At 36.5% G+C, this 23080-nt stretch overlaps 1 protein-coding gene across 1 annotated transcript; it reads left to right on the plus strand.

The window, feature by feature from the left end:
- Window positions 1-521: 521 nt before the first annotated feature.
- LOC131552829 (protein AHNAK2) lies at window positions 522-22137 on the plus strand. Its single transcript, XM_058796971.1, has 7 exons — window positions 522-1190; window positions 9480-9529; window positions 9652-9750; window positions 9863-9973; window positions 10079-10229; window positions 10349-10515; window positions 10615-22137. The coding sequence occupies exons 1-7, from the start codon at window positions 1139-1141 to the stop codon at window positions 21412-21414; spliced, it is 11430 nt and encodes a 3809-aa protein (XP_058652954.1). The 5' UTR covers window positions 522-1138; the 3' UTR covers window positions 21415-22137.
- The last annotated feature ends 943 nt before the right edge of the window (window positions 22138-23080 follow it).

Here is a 23080-nt window from a genome sequence, read left to right on the forward strand (position 1 = left end):
TTTGTAATTTGTGAAATTTACTAGCAATTTATTTTTAGTGAAAATTTGTTTCAAAGCTAGTTATTTTCAGTCTGGAGGAGACGTGAGATTATTACATATCTCAGAAAAATAAATAAATAAATACAAATCTGAGAAGCAGGAGACTGCAGCAGTGTCCAGTTGAGCTGCTTAAACATGCAAGATATTGAAGAGCTTTTAACTGTGATTTTTCAATCAGAGCCAAAAACTCAGAAACTTTTCTTTAAACTGGTATGATTTAGATCCACAAAAGCCATAAATACGACCACTGTAGTCTGAGGGGTGGCAGTCCGGTGCACTGAACTTGCACTGAACTTGACGTCACAGTCTGGTTCCTTTTTGAGGTCATTTTTTATTCTTAGACATGAAATCATAAATCATTTAGCCACAGTCTTAGTGGCCATCCTCAGAAGGACGGAGTCGTGCAGAAACCAGGGGAGACATTCCCCCAAACATGTCACACAACCCTATCAGACGAAACTACATATCAGAAGTTAGTGAACGCCAGCCAGCTCAGGTACACAGCTGCTCTTAAACACATTAGACTAGTCACCTGACCAACCGCATCCTCAGTTCCCCTTCTGTCACCCAGCATGAAAACATGTACTGTGTGGTGTCAAATCCAATTACGCATCTATGCCGCATGCCTATAAAGCTGGAATGTTTTTCTTGCGTCGTAAACCAATCAGCCATCGGATGGTCCAGAGCGTCTCTGCAGTGACTGGTCAAAAGTGATCAGAAGGGTGGAGTGAGATGCTTAGAAGGCGGGATTTGCGTTGTTTAGGACAGCCCCCGTCCCAAGTCAGCCATACCCCCTTTAATTGTTTTAGCGTGCTAGAGAGACAGAGTTTATTCTGGCAGGGAAGAGAGTGCAGCCTCACTCCTGTGAAGTACGAACTAGTGTGGATGGAGCACGACATCTCTCTCCATCCCTCCCTCGCATGCCATCAGACTGACTTTATCACCGTTCACTGGCTCTGACTTTATTTTGTCCTCTGCACCTGGAGTGACTGACTGAGAGGAAAAGGAAGCAGCAGGTTCTTCACCCTCGGAGGAAGAAAGCGAAGCTTCCCGAAACCAGTACTGACAGCCTGGACAAGACCCCCAGTAGACAGCCACCATGTGTGACTGTTTTCACCTGGCATTTCCCAACTGGCATGCGTCAGCCGCGGGTGAGCATCACTCTTCATTTTGCTCTCTTGCTCTCTCTCCCTCTTTAGCTTTCCTTCTCTCTCTCTGTGTCGGTCTTACTCTGCATGCTCGGTGCTATTTTTATCTCCACACTCAGCACCTCTTGTGGCAGGACAATATAATCGTGCAGTGGGGCTGTGCATGTGTGTGTTAGTGGGACACTGGTGCTGAGCTTGTTGACAAGCATCACTGCATTTCTCTGCTGAGATGACGCTGCACTGTGGGTGATCTGGGTGTGTCTGCAGTAAAGGGGGCGTGGCTATCTGGCTGTGGGTGTGTCAACAGAGTTATGCAGTATTTTATCAACAGCATCTGCAGTGAGTTTGTTTACAATGTTGAGAGTGTGATTTCGGAGCGTTTTGGAATTGTCGAATTTGGATAGTATTGTTTACAAGGATTTATGAAAGCTTAAGAGCTTATTTTTTGTAGATTTTTAAAAATATTTTCCCTAATATGTTTATTTTAATTAAGAGTTCATTTTTATTCCAATTATTTCTATGATGTTTAATAGAAAAAGCCAAAAACATTTATGCATATACATACACATATATAGAGATGTTTTACAATAAAATATACATATGTGTATGTGTGTGCATATATATATATATATATATATATATAATTTTATATGTGTGTGTGTGTGTGTGTGTGTGCATACATATATATATATATATATATATATATATATATATATATATATATATATATATATATTTATATTTATATATTTACATAAACACACATATACATACATATATTTCTGTCAGGACCACTATCGTCAAAGATAACTTACAATTTAGCATACATTTTAGGTTGGGGTATGGTTCTGTTCTGGGCAAACACTCATAAATAGCTGATGCGAGCTTGACTAACGTGACCAGAACTAATGTTACACTCCATATATATATATATATATATATATATATATATATATAATAAAAAGATGTATCCATAAGCCAAAGTGTCTCCACAACATATATTAGTAAACAAACGAATACAATTTTTTTAATATAAAAATATTTTAAAAAATTGAGAATACAATTTGTATATGTATACATCTTATGTACCTTCTTTGTCTAATGTTTTCTGTCTTTGGTTGTGTCATTCTGTGTTACAGTAACTTGTTGGTGTCTTTTTTTGGCTTCATTATCAAAGGATTTTGAAAGCAGATTAACCTGCTAACCAAACAGCTCGAAGTCATTTGGTCAACTTGTCTCGTTTAATTCAACTACCAGCTTTATAGTTTATTTTTCTTCGACCTTTAGATGAACTTCAACCTATTTTCCAAACAAACACTTGGAGTGACCTAAATGAGTCAAGAGTTATATTTTAGAGATCTTACAAGCTGCAATGAGCAACCAATACATCTCACAATACAACGGCTGCATGACAGCTTAATTACTAGATATATAACCGAGAATGGCATACACAGGATTTAATTAAATAAAATGTGTTTTTGTGCTCTGGTTTTATAAAGACATGAACTTGCTATGCAGCCTTCCATGACGAAATGTTTGTGAGATTGCATTAACACAATCTCTGCTATCTGAGAAAATGATTTAATTATGATCACACTAAGATAAATATATTAGACTATCGTGTCAGTAGAATAGACTTAAAAACTACATTATTCTAAACTGCTATAAGCAAAGCACAGTAACCGTACATTTTGTCAAAATTGAGCAAAATCAAGTCTATCCTATGACAAATGGGTTTGGCTTTGCTATGCTCACATTCTCAGAGTGTGAAAATTGATATAAGATCAATCATAATTCAATCAAAAAACCTTTCTCTTTAGTTGGTGTCTTTGTGGTTTGACTCTGCAGGGCAGTATAAACACTGGTGGGCATGGCTCAAGGTCGTTGTGAGGGATGTAGACTTGTGAAACTTGGATAATGGATAAAGTACACCAACTGAGCATGATGAGCGAGACGTGGATGAGAATGAATACTCTGAATTAGTGCAATAGGCCAGCTGATATGCACAATGGAAAAGAAGAGAAAAAATGCTTTAAAAAAACTAATACAGTAAAAAAAAATCATTCTATATTGAACAAGACATTACAGTACATGTAACTTTAGTGTAAAAAAGTTTAAAAATCATATTTATAGAGAAGCTCTAAAATATTAGAGCATCAGCAGGCCATAAAATACTTACTGATTTTACCCACTTAGTCCACTCTTAGAAATAGTTATACCTATTAGCATCTCACTAATGCCCTTCTGCTAATGAATAAATTATGAATTTGAGAGTATTTGCATTTTTCATGGTTTGGTTTCATGGAATTGACTGAAGCTGAACGAAATTGAAAAAATTTGAGAACAGGTTTTGTGTATTGACGTCATACTGTATTTTTATCTGTGAGAATATTGTGAGATATTTAAAGGCATAGTAAACAAACAAACAAGCAAATAAATAAATAAATGGTAACACTTTACTTAAAGCCTTTATGTATGACACATTATAAAAATATTCATAATGTACATGGTCATGCATTATATATTTTTATAAATAATTGTAACCAAAGTTAAATGCATTATAATATTTGAAGTTTAGTTTGTTTTAATGCATTATACTTTCTACAGGTGTAACAGTGAATAGATTAGTATTAGAATGCATTTTAACTGTGGTTATAATTATTCTTAAGATCATACAGTGCATTATAAGTTGCATTACTATGCATAATAAATGCATTAAAACTACTTTTATAATGTATTATACATTAAGGCTTTAAGTAAAGTGTTAATAAATAAACATTAACACTTAAATAAACAAAATAAGTAAATAAATATGTAAGTCATCATTTAGACTCACCCTCATTTCATTCCAAATCTGTTAATGGAGTCCAAACAACATTGTATGGAGAAAAGAAATATTATTATTTATGAAACACACTGTAAAAAGTGATAAGTTGACTTAACTTAAAAAAAATTGAGGAAACCTGTTGCCTTAAAATTTTTAAGTAAATGATAATTAAAAGAATAAGTTAAGTGAATTGTCAAGTTCACTTAACTTAAAAAAAAATAATTTTAAGGCAAAGGGTTTCCTCAATTTTTTTAAGTTAAGTCAACTTATCACTTTTTACAGTGTACAGGTTAGGAATGACATGAGTTTAGTAAAAGATATCAGAATTTTTATTTTTGTCTGAACTGTCTGTTTAAAGCCATCATCTCTTTGGCACATACAGTAAATGCATCAATTATCGCTGCTTATTGATTGGAAACATGAGGGAACTTGGTCCCATGTTCTTAATATGGAAGAAAATCCAATTCTGTTTTCAGTTTACTTTCCCTCTCCGGCCCTGAAATTCAATTATATTTTGAATACAAACAAGTCTTTCCCACTTGACTCTGAAAGAGGCTTGTGTATGATGTTATGAGTGCAGGCCAGAATTGATGTTCCTGCTCCCTGTATCTTGCTGAGCAGCTAATTAACCGTATTAGTGTGCTGAAGGAGCAGAGCTCTGGGCCTCGTATATGGCCACAGGAGCAGAAAACAACCTCTAATGCCTGTAATCTTGGTCATGGGAGATGTGCTAACATACAGGAGATCAGCCGTTAGGAAATTCCAGGATTTGTACAGCTTATGTTGTAATATCATGAAATATGAAACATACAACCTATACAGCATTTGCAATATTATTTCAGTCAGGGAGATGTGTAAAAGGTTTGGACTTGATTAATTTAGCATTTTTTAAAAGATTAATCATTCATAGAATAAATATGTAATACTCAATATGTAATAATGATACTGAATACTTCACCCAAAAATGAAAATCCATTATTAACTCACCCTAATGTTGTTCCAAACCCATACGCTGTTAGTTTTCCTGTAAAACATAAAAGAAACTTCATGCAGATCTTTTCCACATTTCAAAATGACCATCTCTTTCAAGTTCAAAATGTACTAGAAATGTGATATCAGAGATTTTGATGACATATTTTACTGAAACATTTGAATACACAAGTGTCTGCACATATGATATCAGTAAAATGTAGTTCAGTTTTCTGATAATGTAGTGTAAATTAAATCTAAAAATATTACATTTGAAAAACAGAGCTTTTGGTGAAATATTTGGGCACACAAACATAACATCTTCACAAACGATGTCAATAAAATGAAGTTCAGTTTGCTGATGTTATGGATGTTTTTGCCAGAAGATGAAATGATCTTTGGTCCCCATTGAAAACTATGTTCTGGGGTCAGGAAAACTATGATTTGTCTACAGCTGGTCACAGCACTGTGAGTGTCCACACCCCTGAACAATATCTAAAGGCTCATTGTTCAAATCTGATGATGTATTTGTTTAATCAACACGTCCACATCCACAAGAATAGGAATAAACTGAAATGGACAACATATGCACAACCTTCATATTCATTTTTGCTTTGCAGAGACCTTCCTTGTCTTGTCAGAGCTGTGGTCCCACTTCCTTCTCATCCAAAAAATAAAATTATACATTATAATAAAGCTAAATCCCAATGTTATAATATGCCTGACTCTGTCCACAATGTACACGCAATGCACACTAGTTACTAGATTTAGTCATGATGATAACAACATGCATTAAATATAACGACCTTGAATAAATTCAATTTTGTAGTCTTTCATAACATAACATCATAAAATTATAAAGAGAATCTGTGTGTGCATACACTTTCTGTCATACTTTTATAAAAGTACTGTAGTATTACAGGATTTCATACGCTAGTCACACAAATTCTATACTGTAAAACCAGCACACTTTGAGCAAATATTTGATTATGGATTAATTACGTTACAAATTTACTAACAGTGAATTTTTCAAACAATTCAAGTCGCACTCATGTCCATCTCAGTTCAATGATTGTGCTTAAAAATCGAATAGGCTTTTTTTTTGTAATTCAGGTTTGTTGCTTGCTAAATCAGTAGCATGGTAATTTTATAAGAAATATGAAGCTAAATTATAATTTTGTGAGTATAAATGGAATTTTTGGATTCTGGTATTTAAACACACAGTCAACCATGTGCACACACACATACTGCAAAAACATTATGTGATTGACAGCTTGCTTTGTACTGAGTAATCTGATCTATTCTTTAAAGTCTTCATATTTATTTACTTTGGCAAAAAGCACAATGAAAAGAAAAAAGAACTCTGAATTGCATTAGATCTTGTCTTCATTCTGCATTCATTTCCTACTGTACACTAATGTCATAACTGTTTCCTTCAACTCAAAACTAAACTAAACAAATGCAGACAACATTCACTGGAGAACAGAGGGACCTAAATACCCTTACAACCTGATTCCTTTGCTTCAAAATATCAAGACCTCTCATTTATATTCATTTGTGAATGTGTGCAAGTTACACATTCAGATGTTTGTTCTTCAGCACAATAGCACTGGCAGGAGTTTGAACCACAGCCCTGAAACAGGGTTGTGCCATACCTACAAAAAGGGCAAGGCCCTTCATCTTCTCCACTTAAACTAACAACTACCCACAAACTATTCTGTCAATGCATGATGTGCACTGGGTGAATTACTATCTGGAAAACAGTAAAACATATATTTCTGCAAGTAAACCGCATATCAGGTAAGTGCAAACCTGTAATTGTTAATCTTTAATGTTTACTTGGAGAGGAATTTTGCATCATTGTAATTACAATGCAGCAGCATGATATTTTGGATATACATTGCATAATACTTTTTTTTATTATTAATATATATATAATTCTGTTATTTAGGCTATTTTCATATTGGCACATGGATTCTTTTTTGTGTGTGTGTGTTTGTACCTCAAGATATTTCAGTAACATACTGAAGTAAACAGCATGTTTTAAAATAAATAAGTTTTGCATATTATTTTTCCTGAATCTTCAGTCACAAGCTAAAACTGACAGCAGAGCTCACATATTTAATTTGTAATCCTAACAGAAACACACAAACCCAGGAATGATTGCAAATTGGTTTCGAGTTGATTTTAAATAACTTATTAATGATGGACAATGGTCTTTCAAGAACATTTTAAAGCATTTTATTTAGTAATTATTACTTATACCAACTAACCAACAGCTTCATTATACCTGACAGGAGTGAGGAGCCTGAAAACATTTAAGAAAAAAAAAAAAAAACTTGAAGAAAGTAAGGCCTGTTGTTTGGGCCTGCTCCATTCACTGTGTTGGTTTTGGACAGATATTATAAAGCTTTATAACAAGTGAAAAAAAAAAAAACCATCTTAAGCCCGTTTTGCTACAAAAGCAGCCAGAAAACACACCTTGTTGAAACTTGTTGATCCACACCACAACATATCAAACCTCAAAACCACAGATCTCTCCTATGAACATCAGTTTACATCAGGTTAAGCAGGGTTTAAAGAGTTTAATTGTGGTCGACACAAAACTTGCGTAATTTTGTTTTTAATTGTTTAGATAGAGGGTGTGTCTTGTAACATGTCAACGCTGGCATCTGCATAATTACAGACTGATAGATGAATGGCATATTAATTTTTACCAGAATACCAGTGAGTTGTATTGTTCTCAAAGCCTTTGACGCCAACAAAAGATATGGGAAGAGTTTTCTCCTCCCTTTAACAAGTCTGTTTACTTTACTTCTTATCTTAACTTTGGATAATTCACATTTAGCACTGCTTTTGCCCAGCTGTCTATACATTGGTGCATTCACAAGTTTGAAGATGACATGCATACTGTACATAAATCTCCAGTGTGCTTCAATGCCATCTAGACCTGATGCCTGGATAAGTGCTTGAAGGAAAGTGCAGGTTAATGGCCTGGGCAGAGTGAGGCTTATGGAAAATGTTTATGGACCTAAATGATCCTTTAAGTGCATTCTGTTATGGGAAACTGGAAATTTATGCCTTTCTCAGAAGAAAGGAGGTCATGACAGTATTATTGCTGCTGGTATAATTTAAGTATTTCTATCGCTTGTATAATATTGATAAAATTCATACAATATTTAAAAAAGAATTATGCAAGGGAATCATTTCTCCATGCCATACAATTAAAATATATATCATTTGTATTTTTAGAATAATACCACATCTGCAGATATTTATAACCATATTATTTACACTGTCCTTTTCGGAACCTGTATCGTTTTCATGTTATAGTCTTATTGCTGGCAGTGTAAACCGACCCCTTAAGATCAATAGAGTGCCTCAATTTACAGGAAGCAACAGAAGCAGGTAGACTGTCTGGATCCTGTGGGAATATCTGCCAAGAAATTTTGCAAACAGAAATTTTGCCTTAGACTCTGGCTTTTTTGCAGATAAGAAAAAAAAAAAAAGTTTTGGTCTGGCAAAATTAGGGATGTAACGGTATGAAAATTTCTTATCACGATTATAGTGACCAAAATGATCACGGTTATCAGTATTATCACGGTATTATTAAAATGTGCTGGAGATGTTCAAAAAGTACAGACACATTAATTTTATATTTAAAAATCAACAAACAACAAATAAAATGACTTTTTGTTTGCATAATCACTAAAACAATAACATTACCAATGATTTCGGATTTTAAATGACAACTTGACTGAAAACAGTTTAATAGCATGTTCAAATATCTAATGTAAATGTTCAAATAAAGCTTTGAAAAAGTTTGATATAAAGGTAAACCTCACATTTCAGCGTTTAAATAAAGAAAAGGGTTAAGTCAAAATGATAATTGATTAATAAATGGTTATATGTATTTTATCTGCTCCATAAATAATTCTACATAACTTATCTGAATTGTTTAAATGTGTAGAATCCACATAAGCTTGATTTTCATCAACCGGTCAAAATTTACAGCAGGGCATGCAAATTCGGTCCGATTTTGGCCAGACAGAAACTACACACAGGCTGAATGTAAATATAAGTCTCTGTAAATCCACTCTCTGACACTAGGTGGCATTATTGTAGCTCGAAAGCACATTAATATAATGCGCGAGCGCAAATCTCTCCGCTTGCACGCGGATTTCCTTTGCTATAGCACAAAAACGTATTTATTTATCGTGAGATGTTCAAATCGCGGTAATCGAATACGGTTTTAATGCTAATTAAAAAATGAAACGGTAATACTAACCGTGGTGAATTTTATCATGATTTATCGTCAAACCGGTAATCGTTACATCCCTAGGCAAAATACAGTAGATCACTCACTCAGAAAAGGTAATGCACCTCCAACAAATTCAAGTCCCATGTGAGCTTTTCACTAAGCAGCCAGATGAAAAACCAATGTATTCACAAAGCTTGACCCTTATGTGCTTATTCTGCTTTTTTCATCACGACAGGAGAAGGGCGAAGGCTGAAGGGACCAGAACAAGACACAGATGATGATTTAGTGAGTATCACTGAAGTAAAGCACATTCAGCAAATATACAACATACGCTTGTGTTAAACTGTCTCTCTGTTTTAAATTGGTTAATTGTTTAAACAATCTTTAATTGGTGTTTGATATAATAGGTATGTGAGGAGCCTGAAGTTTTAGAGGGGGAAAGACCTCGTCCTCAGGGTTCCTCTCCTGTTGAGGAATTCCCCACCACAGAGAAATACGCAAAACAGGTGAGCGCTACATTAGAGTCTTATCTTATTTATGCACAGTATAATAACCCTAATTCAGAATTGTATAATGCTGTATATTATCTATTTAATATATCACATGCTGTTTTGTCAGGCTGAAGGTGACTTCTATGACTCACCCACCAAGAGTTCCAAAAAAAGCAAAAGGATTGGTTTCGGCTCACTGTTTGACAAGCGTTCCTCTGCCAAGATGAATCAAACAGAGGTCAGACACACCTAAAGTTCTCTCTAGTGAAGAATACTGATGTTTAGGAACGTAAATACTGAGAAAACATGAATCAATTTCTAAATTACTTGCATTCTGTTTCAGGATATGCAAAGTGATCAGTCAGAAATAATAGTGAAAACTGTGAAAGAAGTCTGTGCTGAGGGTTTGATTGTAAGTGGAGGAAAGGACGGCATCTTCATCAAGGAAGTAAAACCAGAGTCGCCTGCCTCAAAGCATTTAACTGTGAAAGAAGGTGAGATTTTTATTATAGCACATTACAGAACATTTCTGAAGCTAGAATACAGCTAAATTAGTTTTTCCTCCATCTTTTCACTTGCATCCTCATTTGTGTTCTTCCATCTGGCCTTTCAGGTGATCAAATACTTAGTGCTACAGTATATTTTGATAATGTGTCATATGAAGACGCCCTCCAGATTCTTGAGCATGCTCAACCATATAAAGTGGCATTCTGTCTAAAACGCAAACCACCTCCAATAACCCAGGAAGATGCTGAGACAATGAGGCCAGATACAACCATTGTAATTATAATACTGTTCATTATATTCTTAAATGCAGAATACAGCCAAGCTTCTTCAGAGGTTTCATTGACATTGTATCTGCTTCATCGATGTTTGCAGGGTGAGGAGGCTGAGCAAGAAGAAGAAGGAAGAGGACCAGAGATGAGAGGTCGAAGAAAAACAAAAAAGCAACATGATCGCATCTCTTGGCCCAAATTCCCTACCTTTAGCAAAGGTCGCAGGACGAATTTTAAAAGATCTCACAGCACGTCAGAAGCAGAGGAACAGAGAAAACTAGAGATAAGTCCACCAACAAGTGACACAGAGTCTCCACTTAAGTCTCCATTAAAATCCCCAGATGGAAAAGACAAGAAAAAGATGCACAAAATGAAACTTAAGAAGCGGATGACAGGCCGCAGGAGCAAATCTGTTGAAGAAACCCAAGAAAACGAAGAGGCGCTTGCAACAGACGATATGGAGGGCTTGGACAACCAAATTATTATGAATATAGTGGAAGAGCAAGTGCCAGTGACTAATGTAATAGAGAGTCCTAAAATATTGAATGAAGCTGACTCAGCTAAAACAAGAAATGAATATACATTCCCGGCTTTGCCAGCAACTGAATCACTGCATAAGTTTGAGCTCATCAGTGTGGACACGACATTAAAGACTACTGATATTACAGTCACTCTTGGAGATGATGGCAAAGAAAGGAGAGAGGAATCGGAACTGAGGGTTAGCATTCCAGTAAAGGATACATATGAAATAGAAACAGTGAGTCAATTAAAATCCTCCACAAGTGGAATGAGAACTTTGGATCAATCAACATTCGACAATATTTTGGACAGTCCAAATGTAATACCACAAACTGAACCAGCTGGACATCAAGTTGATTCCGATAGCAAACCAAGAGATAAAGAGATTTTAGAAAAGACTCAAGAGTCAGGAAAAACAGACATACCTAAAGTTGATGTTTCTCTTGACATGCCAGAGGTAGGACCGATAAGCAAATCACCAAGAATTGGCAGCGACAAGGAAAAGAAAGAAATAAACATTCTAGAAACAGAAAGTTATGGAATTCGAACCAGAGGACCACTGGCAGACATAGCCATATCAAAGAGCCATTTTTCAAATGCAGTAAACAGACTAGACTTTACATCAGACACTTTCGCTTTTGAGATTCAAACAAGTGAGGATGTGTCCTCAACAGACACAAAGAAACCAATCACTCCAACACCTGTTATATCCCAGCCTAAATCACATGCTCTGGATGTGGACAGAAGCAGGAAGAGTACTGGAGGTAGCACTGACATTGAATCAACTTTTAAACTGCCTAAAGTAGATGTCTCTGAATTTGACCACCAAGAATCAATAACTGTAAAACAGAGAGAACCAACCAAAGTACCTCTCCTGAAACGAGAGGAAATTGATATTCCTGGCATGGAGGACAAAGGATCAAAAGCCAAAGTTAAATCTCCTAGAATTAAAGAACAAAAAGTTGAGAAGATAATAAATATATCAAAATCAGAAAAAAAGCAAGCTCGGGGTGAAAAAGAAGAGTTTAATGTTGAGGATGTAAAAGAAGCAGTATCAAAATTCCCTGCCTTCAAATTACCTGAGAGAGACATCACTGGAGTCCTTGTACAGAGAGAGGTCAGAATCATGGAAATGAAGTCAGACAAGACTGGCATGACACCTAAAGGATCCCCTTGTAAACTTTCGAGCATGAGCACAGAAATAAACATTAATTTGCCTGACACAATGGATAAAGAAAAGCAGAGACTTTCTCCTGTTGCTACAAAAGATCAAGCCTTCGTATTACCAAAAATTGAACAATTGCATCTAGATGAAATGGTTATAACTGAGAGCAAAACAGACCAATCAAAAATTAAACTTGACCACCAACCCAAACCTGGCAAAATGTCAGCCAGGTATAATAAGGTAAGTACATCTACAGATGTAAAATTCAAACTTCCAAAGCGTGAAGACATTGAAATACCAGGAATGGAAGCCATGGAACAATCAGTTCCACCGCAAAAAATCATAATAGCCAAAGATACCGACACTCAAGACAAGGCTGTGAAAGACTATACTGATACCGATATTAAAGCTGACAAAAATGTGCATGAAAAGAAATCAAAGAAATCAAAGGTATCAATGCCAAGTTTTGGAATCATGACACCTGACATTCGCTTCTCAGGTATTGGGATTGAATTACCAATAAAGGCCACGTCATCTAAAAGTGATAGTGGTGCAATGAAAACTGAAGCAAAAATATCTCTTGAAGAAGACATCAAAAAATCTTCTGAAGAAGCAACATTTGATGAAACTAAAAAAGCACATGATATAGAGGGTGATCAAATGCTCCATCATGACGTTTGCACTGCTATTGTTAAGGAAACCTCAAAACAAGATGTTGAAGGAGAACTGAGGGCTGAAATCAAAAGCAAAGACACAGATTCCTCCCCACAAAAAAAGAAACTGCATAAATTAAAAATGCCCAAAATTGGAGGAAAATCTATGAAAGGAACAGCTGAAGTCACTAAAGAGGATGTTACAGTGCAAGAAAGTGACATAACAGAGGTTGTATTAGATTCTGAGAAGAGAACATCTGAGACTGATCCAGAAACAGACAAAAATTGGAGTAAATTAAAAATGCCAAGCATAGATTTTTCTGTTCCAAAAATAAAAATCCCTAAGGCAGAGGGGAAATCAAAGCAGGAGGAAATTGGGCTCTCAAAGCCTCAGGCTGTTGAAGCTGTTGAGGATGATCGAGAGGAAAGTGGATTTGGACTGATCAAGTTTGGTATTTCAATGCCAAAAGAGAAGGCAGAAGAAGGTGGTCTGTTACCAGATGATTCTGAAAAAATCATCAAGGTTAGCGGAAAAACTGAGGTGGAGCTACCTGAACTTCCACAAGCTGAAATAAAAGAAGCAGAGTCTAAAATGAAGAAACGGAAAATATCATTTCCCAAATTTGGATTCTCTAAATCAGATACTAAAGTATCTGATGCTGACGTAACTCTCCCTGCCACACAGGTCTCTTTACATGATGCTGATGGGACAGAAACAGATTTTGAATGTAAGACCACAGATGTAGAGGCTGAGTTCAAGGATTCAACAGTTTCTCCCACAAAATTTAAACTTCCCACCATTAAACTTCCCAAATTTGGAGTCTCATTTCCCAAGTCAACTGATGTTGGGGCCGATATTCAAATGCCTGCTGTCAGAACTGAGGAGACTACAATGGATGTTAAATTGCCAGAAGCTAAACTATCTGTAGAATCAACAGCACTATCTGACAAGAAAGGCCCGGAAATGACTCTCAGTGTATCCAAACCTGAAGTTGACTTGTCTCTGCCTGAGGGTAAGGTAGAAATCAAAGGTTTTCAGAAAAAAGAAATAAAATCATCTGAAGAAATTCCATTTTCTAAACCAGATATTGATGCTAGTCTGACTGACCATGATGGTAGAGAAATTCCAGCCACTGCAATTTCAAAACAAGACATCAAAGCTGTAGATGTTGATGTCAGTCTTGCACAGGTTAATTTATCAATTCCAAAAGGTTCTGTGGAAATAAGAGAACCTGATGTGAATTTCACAATTTCAAAGGATGAGGCTGAACATAAAGATCTAACAAGTGGTGGTACACCAGTAAAGTTTAAACTTCCCTCTCTCAGCTTACCAAAGTTTGGTGGAAAATCATCTAAGGTAGTAAAAGACATGCCAGTTGTAGATATAGATATTGAAGAACCTGATGTAAGCCTTCCAGAAAAACAAATAAGCTTGAAACTCAAAGATGATGCACCATCAGGTGATGTCAAGGAATTATTTGAGACTACAGAAGGTCAGTTTGTTAGTGTAGATGTTAAGGTTGAAGAACCAAAGCTCAAAGAACAAGAGGTTACCATTACACTGCCTAAATTTGGCATTAGTCTTCCAAAGGTTGAAGCCCACAAGTCAGCCGATAGTACGCACAAAGAAGAATCAATTATAGACCCCAAAGAATCAAATGCAGAGTCTGTCCAGGCTGAGAAAGATCCAAGATCTCCAACCAAAATTAAATTTCCTACAATTAAATTCCCAAAATTTGGGGTCTCATTTCCAAAATCAACAGATGCAATCTCTGACTGTCAAATGCCTGAAGTCACCAAAGATGAAGCTACCATGGAAATTAAAGCGCCAGAAACCGAACTGTCTGCAGAACTGCCATCATTACCTGAAATGAAAACCCCACATATTATTCTCAGTGTTTCCAAACCTGAAGTTGATGTATGTACCCCAGAGGTAGACAAGGCTATTGATGCACACTCTGAAAAGGTATTGTCTTCAGAACATGCATTTTCTAAACCAGAGATTAAGATGAGCCTTGTAGGCCATGGTCTTGATCAAGAGACAGCTATAGAAGATTTGAAAGTGCAAGCCAAGAAACTTGAGGCGGAAGTCAAACTTTCTTCAGGTTCAGTAGATGAAGTCATCCTGGAGGCTAAAGAAAAGGAGAGTGAATTCAAAGTTAAGAAACGTAAAATATCTTTTCCGAAATTTGGCTTTTCCAAATCTGACACTAAGATCCCTGATGCTGACACCAGTCTTCAAAAAGAAGGAATATCTGTGCCTGACACTGAGATCAAAGAGACTGAAGTGACACTTCCTGCTCCAGAGGTTGAAGTCCAGTTAAAAAACAAAAGTACTTCTGGTTCTCCATCTAAATTCAAGCTTCCAACAATTTCTCTCCCTAAATTTGATATTTCCATTTCAAAGACTGGGGAAGAATCTACAATAAAAGCTGAGGATGATGCACAGTCAGAAGTAAAGGCAGCATCAGCAGTTGCATCACATGATAAAGATGCAGGAATGCAAGATCCAGAACAATCTAAATCAACTTTTGAAACCCTACCAGTGGATGCTGAAATAAAAACCAAAGACACTGATCCTGGTAGTCAAGGGGGTAGATTTATGATGCCCAAATTTGAATTTTCATTTCCAAAGCTAAAGGGACCAGAATTTAAAAAGGGTGCATCAAGAACAGATGTGGAAAAACCAGAGGTTTCACTGAAACATGACAAAGAGAGTGCTGAGGGAACAGCAAACATACCTGGGGCATCTGTGGAAATGGAGGTAACGATGAAAATACCAAGCTCAGAGCATGAATTTTCTGAACAAGACATTAAATCTCCAGAGATTAAGGTTGTGAGGGGAGATACATCTATGGCAGTTGATGAAGCGGATGTGAATCTTAAGTCTGACTTGAAAATTCAAACAGAGATGTTAAAAGATGATTCAGCCGCAGGAGGGTCGCATATCAAATTCAAACTTCCTACCTTCAGACTACCCAAATTTGGAAGTTCATCTTCCAAAGTAAAAGCTGAAATAATGGATTTGAGTGGTGAGGAAATTACTTTGGAGACTGAAGATATATTCACATCAGTAGATGTGCCCAGTCAAGAGTTGAAGAAACCCTCAATCAGTGTTGATCAGCCAAAGGTAGATAGTGGAGATCAATACACCCTGTCACTTACAGAGGCCAAAACATCAAAGGCAGAAGGCTATATTTCCTTCCCAGAGGCAAAACTTGGGGAACCATCAGCTAAAGCAGAAGTATCACAAGCCACACTAGAAAGCAAATTTGATCAAGAAGTTGATTTAAAAGACACAAGTCTGAAAATGAAAAGACCAGGCTTTTCATTTCCTAAATTTGGATTTTCAAAAACAGATATCAAGGCCCCAGAGATTGATGTCAGTCTTGCACAAGTTGATACCTCTAAACCAGAAGGTGATGTGAAAATAAAAGAACAAAGCATGAATATATCAGTGTCAAATGTTGAGGATGATCAAAAAGATACAGGAACTCCTGGTGCCACAACAAAATTTAAACTCCCCTCAATCAACATCCCAAAGATTGGAGGACAAGCTACGATGGAAGAGAAATCTATGCCAGTTGTAGATATAGCTGTTAAAGGACCTGAAGTGAGTGGTCCAGATACACAAATAAAAATATCAGGTGAAGCCCCATCAGTAGATATAAAGGGACCTCATCTAGCAACAGAGGGCCAAATTGTAAGTGTGGACTTAAATGTTGATGACACTGAACTTGGAGGACAGGGGGGAAAGTTTAAGATGCCAAAGTTTGGTATTGGCCTACCTAGAGTAAAAGGGTTTGATTTAAGTACATCAAAGTCAGATGATACAATTGAAGTACAACAAATTGATATAAAAAAACCTGAGATAACAACTGACGGGATGGTTCACCCACCAGAACAAGATTCTAAAGGTCTAGATGTGCAGATGAAGACATCAGCTGAATTTGGGTTTTCAAAACCAGAATTAAAAGCCCCTGAAGTTGATGTAAGTATTCAAAAAACTGATATCCCCATACCCGAAGGCAGTATGGACCTAGAAGAAGCAAATGTGGATATTAAAGTGTCAAAGATGGAGTCTGACCAAAAAGGTTCAACAATTTTTGGATCCCCAACAAAGTTTAAACTCCCATCTCTAAGCCTACCGAAATTTGGTGTTAAATCACCGAAAGTAGCATTAGACATTAATGTGACAGATTCAGAACTTGAAGGAACAAACTTAAAAACTGACATTTCTAAACCTGATGTGAAATTAGAGGCACAGCCACCCAATACTGAAGCTAAAGTCGAAGGGAGTGCAGACATGCCTGAGGTTGACTCCAAAGGACTCCAAGTAAAATTGAAGAGACCGAGCTTTTCATTTCCCAAGTTTGGGTTTTCTAAACCAGACACTTCATCTCCAGAGGTTAATGTCAGTGCACCAAAGGCTGAAGTGTCCATACCAGAGGTCAATGTACCTGTAAAAGAACAAACAGCAGAAGTCACACTTTCTGGAGGAGAGGCTGAACAGAAAGATCTAACAATTGTTAGTTCCCCAACCAAATTTAAACTGCCAGAAATTAACTTGCCAAAATTTGGAGTCAAAACTTCAAAAGGTATAGTAAGTTCACCATCAGCAGATAAGGACATAAAAGGAATCAGAATCACTGCTCATGAACCAGACATCAAGATGTCAGGTCAAATACCAAAAATTGACTTAGATGTAAAAGAAATAGAGACCGATATACATGCCACAATAAGAGACACTGATGTTCATCTAGCAGAAGGAAAAGTAATACTACTCCAACCTAATGTTGACATTCAAGACATATCCATCGAAGGCAAAGCAGATATGCCTGAAGTTGATTTGAAAGGGCTTGATGTGAAACTGAAGAAGCCAAGCTTTTCACTTCCAAAATTTGGTTTTTCAAAGCCAGATATTAAGGGGCAAGATGTTGATGCCAGTCAACCAAAGGTAGATATGGCTATACAAGAGGGCAACATACCTATTAAAGACGTAGATGCAGAAATCACTATTACAGATGAAGTGAAACAAGGAGATACAACAAAATTTAAGCTGCCCTCAATCAACCTTCCAAAGTTTGGACTCAAACATCCAAAAGCTACGGCTGATATTCCAGCAGTTGAAGTAGATATTAAAGAACCTGAAATCAGTCTCCCAGAAAAAGGAGAGTTACAAACCACTGACACAGAAACAAACATAGACATTAAAGGGCCATCTGTTGATGTGGATATTAAGGTTAGAGAAATTGATGCTGATGGGATGGGAAGTAAGTTCAGGCTGCCAAAATTTGGAATGGGCATGCCAAAAGTAAAGGGGATAGAGATGGAGGGAAAAGAAATAAACATAGAGACTGACCTGCTATGCGAAGAAAAGGTAAATGTACAACAGCCCAGCGTTGAAATTCAAAATGTGACCATTGAGGGGAAAACAGATAAAGTTGAAGTTGACTCCAAAGGGCTGAAAGTGAAATTTCCCAAATTGGGATTTTCAAAACCAGACCTTAAGGCTCCTGAATTTGATGTGAGTCTACCCAAAGCTGACATGGGCACATCAGCGGGAAATGTTGATGTTTCAGTGCAATCTGCAGACATTAAATTACCAGAACAAGAACTTGATTTAAAGGAGGACACTTTTGGCTCTCCAACCAGATTTAAACTTCCAACAATCAATTTCCCAAAATTTGGAGCCAAAGCATCAAAGGACACAGTTGATATACCTACGGCACATGTGGACATTAAAGTTCCTGAAGTAAGCCTTCCTGATAAGAAGTTTAACATGTCAGGAGAAGTGTCAAGTGTTGAAATGAAAGGGCCAACTGTTGAAGGTCCATCCATTGAGATAAACATTAAGGGAGATGATAAAGAGCAACATGAGGGCAAATTTAAGCTTCCAAAATTTGGGATTGCTCTTCCAACAATTAAAGGTCCAGATGGTGAACAAGGGCTTAAGAAAGCTCTGACCGAAACAGAATTGAAAATGTCAGGGGATATACTATCTATAGACAAGAAAGAGCTAAAGTTACCCAAAGGATCAGTGGAAGTGGATGTGGAGACTAAAGGTGCTGAACTTGAAGTAGAAGAAAGTAAAATCAAACTACCACAGTTTGGAATTTCTCTACAAGCATCGAAAAGTCCAGAAATTGGCATAAGTGTTTCAAAAGCAGAGGTTTCTCAAACTGATGTTATAGGATCTGTTACAGTAAAAGATGTTGTGGTTGAGGAACCAGCAGATTTAACTGATGTGAGTTCTAAGGGATTTAGTGTAAAAATGAAGAAACCAAGCTTTGGATTTCCAAAACTTGGATTTTCAAAATCAGATGCCAAGGCCCAAGATATTCAAGCCAGTAAAACAGCAGGAGATATATCCTTGCCAGAGGGCACTACAGAAATAAGAGAAAATGAGACAGAAGGCAAAACTGAAATAACAAGTCCACAATTTGGCTCGCCAACAAAATTCAAACTCCCAACAATGAAATTTCCAAAATTTGGAGTTTCCACTCCAAAGGTCCCTAGTGATGCAGCAAAGGCTGATTTTGAAACCAAGGAAATTAAAGTTAGTTCTGTGGATTATGAGATAGAGACATCAAAGGTGGATTTATCAGGTGACATCAAAGGCAAAACTGCAGAGACTGAAACCCCATCTATTGATATTAATATAAAAGAAAAAGAACTTAATCAAGAGGGACAGGAAATTAAATTTAAACTTCCAAAATTTGGAATTTCATTACCCAAAGTAAAAGGTCCTGAGGTGACGGTGACTGCAAAAGAGGTAAAGACAGAAACACCTGAAATTGGGATGACTGAACAAGAAATGAAGGTCACAGCAGAAGATGCAAGTCTTCCAAAAGTAGACATGGCTTTAGACGGAGGTTCCAGCCTTGAAAAAAAAGAGGTAGAGACAGAGTTGAAAGATGATACAGTTGTTTCAGGTTCTCCAAGTAAATTCAAACTGCCTACTTTTAAAATGCCAAAATTTGGAACTTCGGCTCAAAAAACATCTGATGCAAAAGTAAAAGTTGCAGAAGTAGATGTACCAGACACTGACCTAAATATTGAAGACAAGCCTGTACAAGTGTCTAAAGAAACAAAAAGAGAGGGTGAAATTAAAGAAACCACTGAACAGCTTCCAGAGGCTGCTGCTAAAAAACTGGATGGGGACAAAGGCTCCCCAAGTAAATTCAAGCTTCCTACTATAAAAATGCCAAAGATCAGCATTTCAAGAACAAAATCTCAGGAAGGAGAAGATGACACAACCACCAAAGTGAGTGCTCCAGATGCTAAAATAGAACCCAAAGATGATACTCAAGGGACTGGAAAATCACCAAAATTTACAATGCCTACACTTGAGGATGTTCTCAGGGGCTTTGAAGTTGAATTTAATGTTCCAACAATAGAGGAAACGGAAGCACAAAAGGACAAGCCATCTGTTAAGCAAGATCAGGAGACAGGAGCAAAAGTTGAGGAAGCAGTAGAACATAAGGACAAAGGAGCTCAGGAGAAATCAAAATTTAAATTTAAATTTCCAAAATTAGGATTCAGCCAGTCTTCAGATGAAAGTGATAAGTTGGGTGACGCTAAGACTGAAGAAAGTGAAAAGTGTCTGGAGGCTTCAGCAGATCAGAAAGCAACTGTTAGCAAAGAACAAGTAAAAACTGAGAAAGGGAGCTGGTTCAAGTTCTCATTTTCTTCTCCAACCAAAACGTCAAAAACAGATGAGAAAGAAATCATCCAACCACCTGAAGAGGCTGAGAAGCTTGATGATGTTGAGAAAGTTTCAAGCAAGGAACACGAGGAACCTGAGATGAACTCGCTCAGTGAGGCTGTGGAGGAAAACCTCAGCCCAACACTGTCACTGAAGTCATCTGAAGCTTTTGCAGATATAAGTTCTGCAGTAACCACTGAGCAAATTGGCCTGTCACAGACCTCACCTACTAAAGTTAAAGTGAAATATGCTGAACCCACTGCCACCATCGGGCTCAATGATGTACAAAGTAATGTTGTGACTTCCACAGCCAGATGTGAACTGATATCAATGGAGCCTCACCAGCCAGAGAAAGTCAACATCCCTTTCTCATCGGATATGTCCTCAGCCTCAGTGGACACTCTGAAACAGATGTCAGGGGAAATCCATGTCATCACATCAAACATACAAGCTATACCAGAAACACAGCAAGCCTCAATCTTTACTAATTTAGACGTGCATGGAATTCACACCTCACCTTTACAAGTAACACTAGGCTCAGACTCAGTGTTGACAGTGGAGGAAACCAGAGTGCAAAGTGGGACGCGCACATTGGTGGAAAGGCATGTTGTGAAAGAAACTTTACATGATGACAAAGAGACAATACTTGTGACACAGAGAACACGTGTATTTGAAGGAGAGTCTGCAGAAGCCATTTCTGATGAGACGGCTTCCTCAATTCGTAGGCTAAAAGATACGGTACACACTGAGAAAATGAGGTTTTTTGACAGTGTAGCAACAACTAAAGAAGTCACAGTAGTGAGCTCTGAAACATCTCTAAGACATATGGATTCCTCTACCGATGAGAATGGGAAATGAACATGAGATATGGCTGATTTGATGTTATGCTTTTGAATGTATGTTTCAGTGTTCTCTTACATAATCATATAAGCCAGCTGAATTGTAATGCTATTAAGCAAAAGAGCGCTGATACTTATGAACATATCACATCAGTTTTGTTTAGCTAACAGAGATTTTAAGCTTAAAAGACTTTTAAAAATCTATATCCACTGGAAAAAAAAAATGTATGTACATGGAATGATAGGAAAAAAAGTATGTTATAATTTTATGTGTGGGTTGTCAGTGTGCTTTATTGTAAAACTGATATCTTGGGAATATTGTTTATAGTACAAACTTGGTAATCAAGCAAACACCATTTAAACAGATATATTCACAAATCAAATTAATTATAAAATTGATGTGGCTATTAAAGACTGTTGACTGTATCACATATTGAGGCATTTGTTTCTTTAAGGTTATTTATTTTGTGAAAACTATATAATTGCATATAAAATCTGTTACTGCAGCCTTGAGAAAAAAATAAATAAATTATGTAAATATGTTTTATTCACCCAAAAGCATTTGCACCTACGGTATGATGGAATCAATGGACTTGCAAAACACACAATGCATATTTTAAAATACAAATAATTTTCTTGATAAGCAATGACTTTTCTTTTAACATATATAGTCAAAGTAATTAAATTAATGTTGTAAGAGAAACACTTTAACTGGTTGCTGAAAAATAAATAAAAAGTGGAATTATGCTCCATGTGGAATTATGCTCATTTATTGAGTCTGTGAATATTTCTATAGTAGTTGTTTTTATAAGTGCTGGGGAAGGGGGACTATTTAAAGCCCTGTTACACAGTTGTGACATTGTGTTGAAAAAAAAAGATACTTTTCTTTTCCTGTGAGGTGTTTATGGTTTGGCTGCCTTGACCACAACTTCAACTAGGGAAACCAGTACTTTAGGGTAAAAAAAGGAAAGGCTGTGTCCATTGCCACTGAGTGATATACAGTGTGTTCTCCTGGAGAGGCAATGCCCTTTAATTTGTGTGCATTCTTGTGGTTGCTCAGATATTGGATTTACACCAGCATGTAGTCTGTGCTACAGTAGTTATGTAATAGTAAGCCTCTTAGTAGTAATTAAAAGATGTACTAAGTGTTCTGTTTATTATAATAATTTGTAAGGGATTCTGAGTCAGGGGACAAAAGCACAAAATCACATTTATTACGTCTTACGAACCAACATTATTATATTCATTTTTTTTTTTAATTTGGCATTTAAGATAAAAATGACCAAATGTGACTGATAACGCTGTTAAAAAAAGTTTAATAATTAAGGAAATATTTCATAATACACACATTTTCATAAGAAAAATGTAGACAGCACTAAACAGAGCATTAAAAAAATGAATCTTGAAAACAATTTTGTAATATTGAAGGAGTAAATCAATAGGATTAATTTGATTATATATTTTTTGACAAATAGTAACAGCATGTGGTGGGGATTAAAAAGACTAAGGGCATGCTAATAATAAAGTCCAGCCAGTCAAAAACGTCATTCATTACAATTTCAGTACAATAATCTGTGGTAATTGAGTAAAACAAAGTGTGCAAAATATTAAAACAACATATGGAGTGTGTATGTGTACTGTGCAAAACAATGTGGTCCAGTCAAAGCAGCAATATTACATACAAT

Source organism: Onychostoma macrolepis, chromosome 13 (assembly GCF_012432095.1).
Source record: "Onychostoma macrolepis isolate SWU-2019 chromosome 13, ASM1243209v1, whole genome shotgun sequence".
NCBI classification, from domain to species: Eukaryota; Metazoa; Chordata; class Actinopteri; order Cypriniformes; family Cyprinidae; genus Onychostoma; species Onychostoma macrolepis.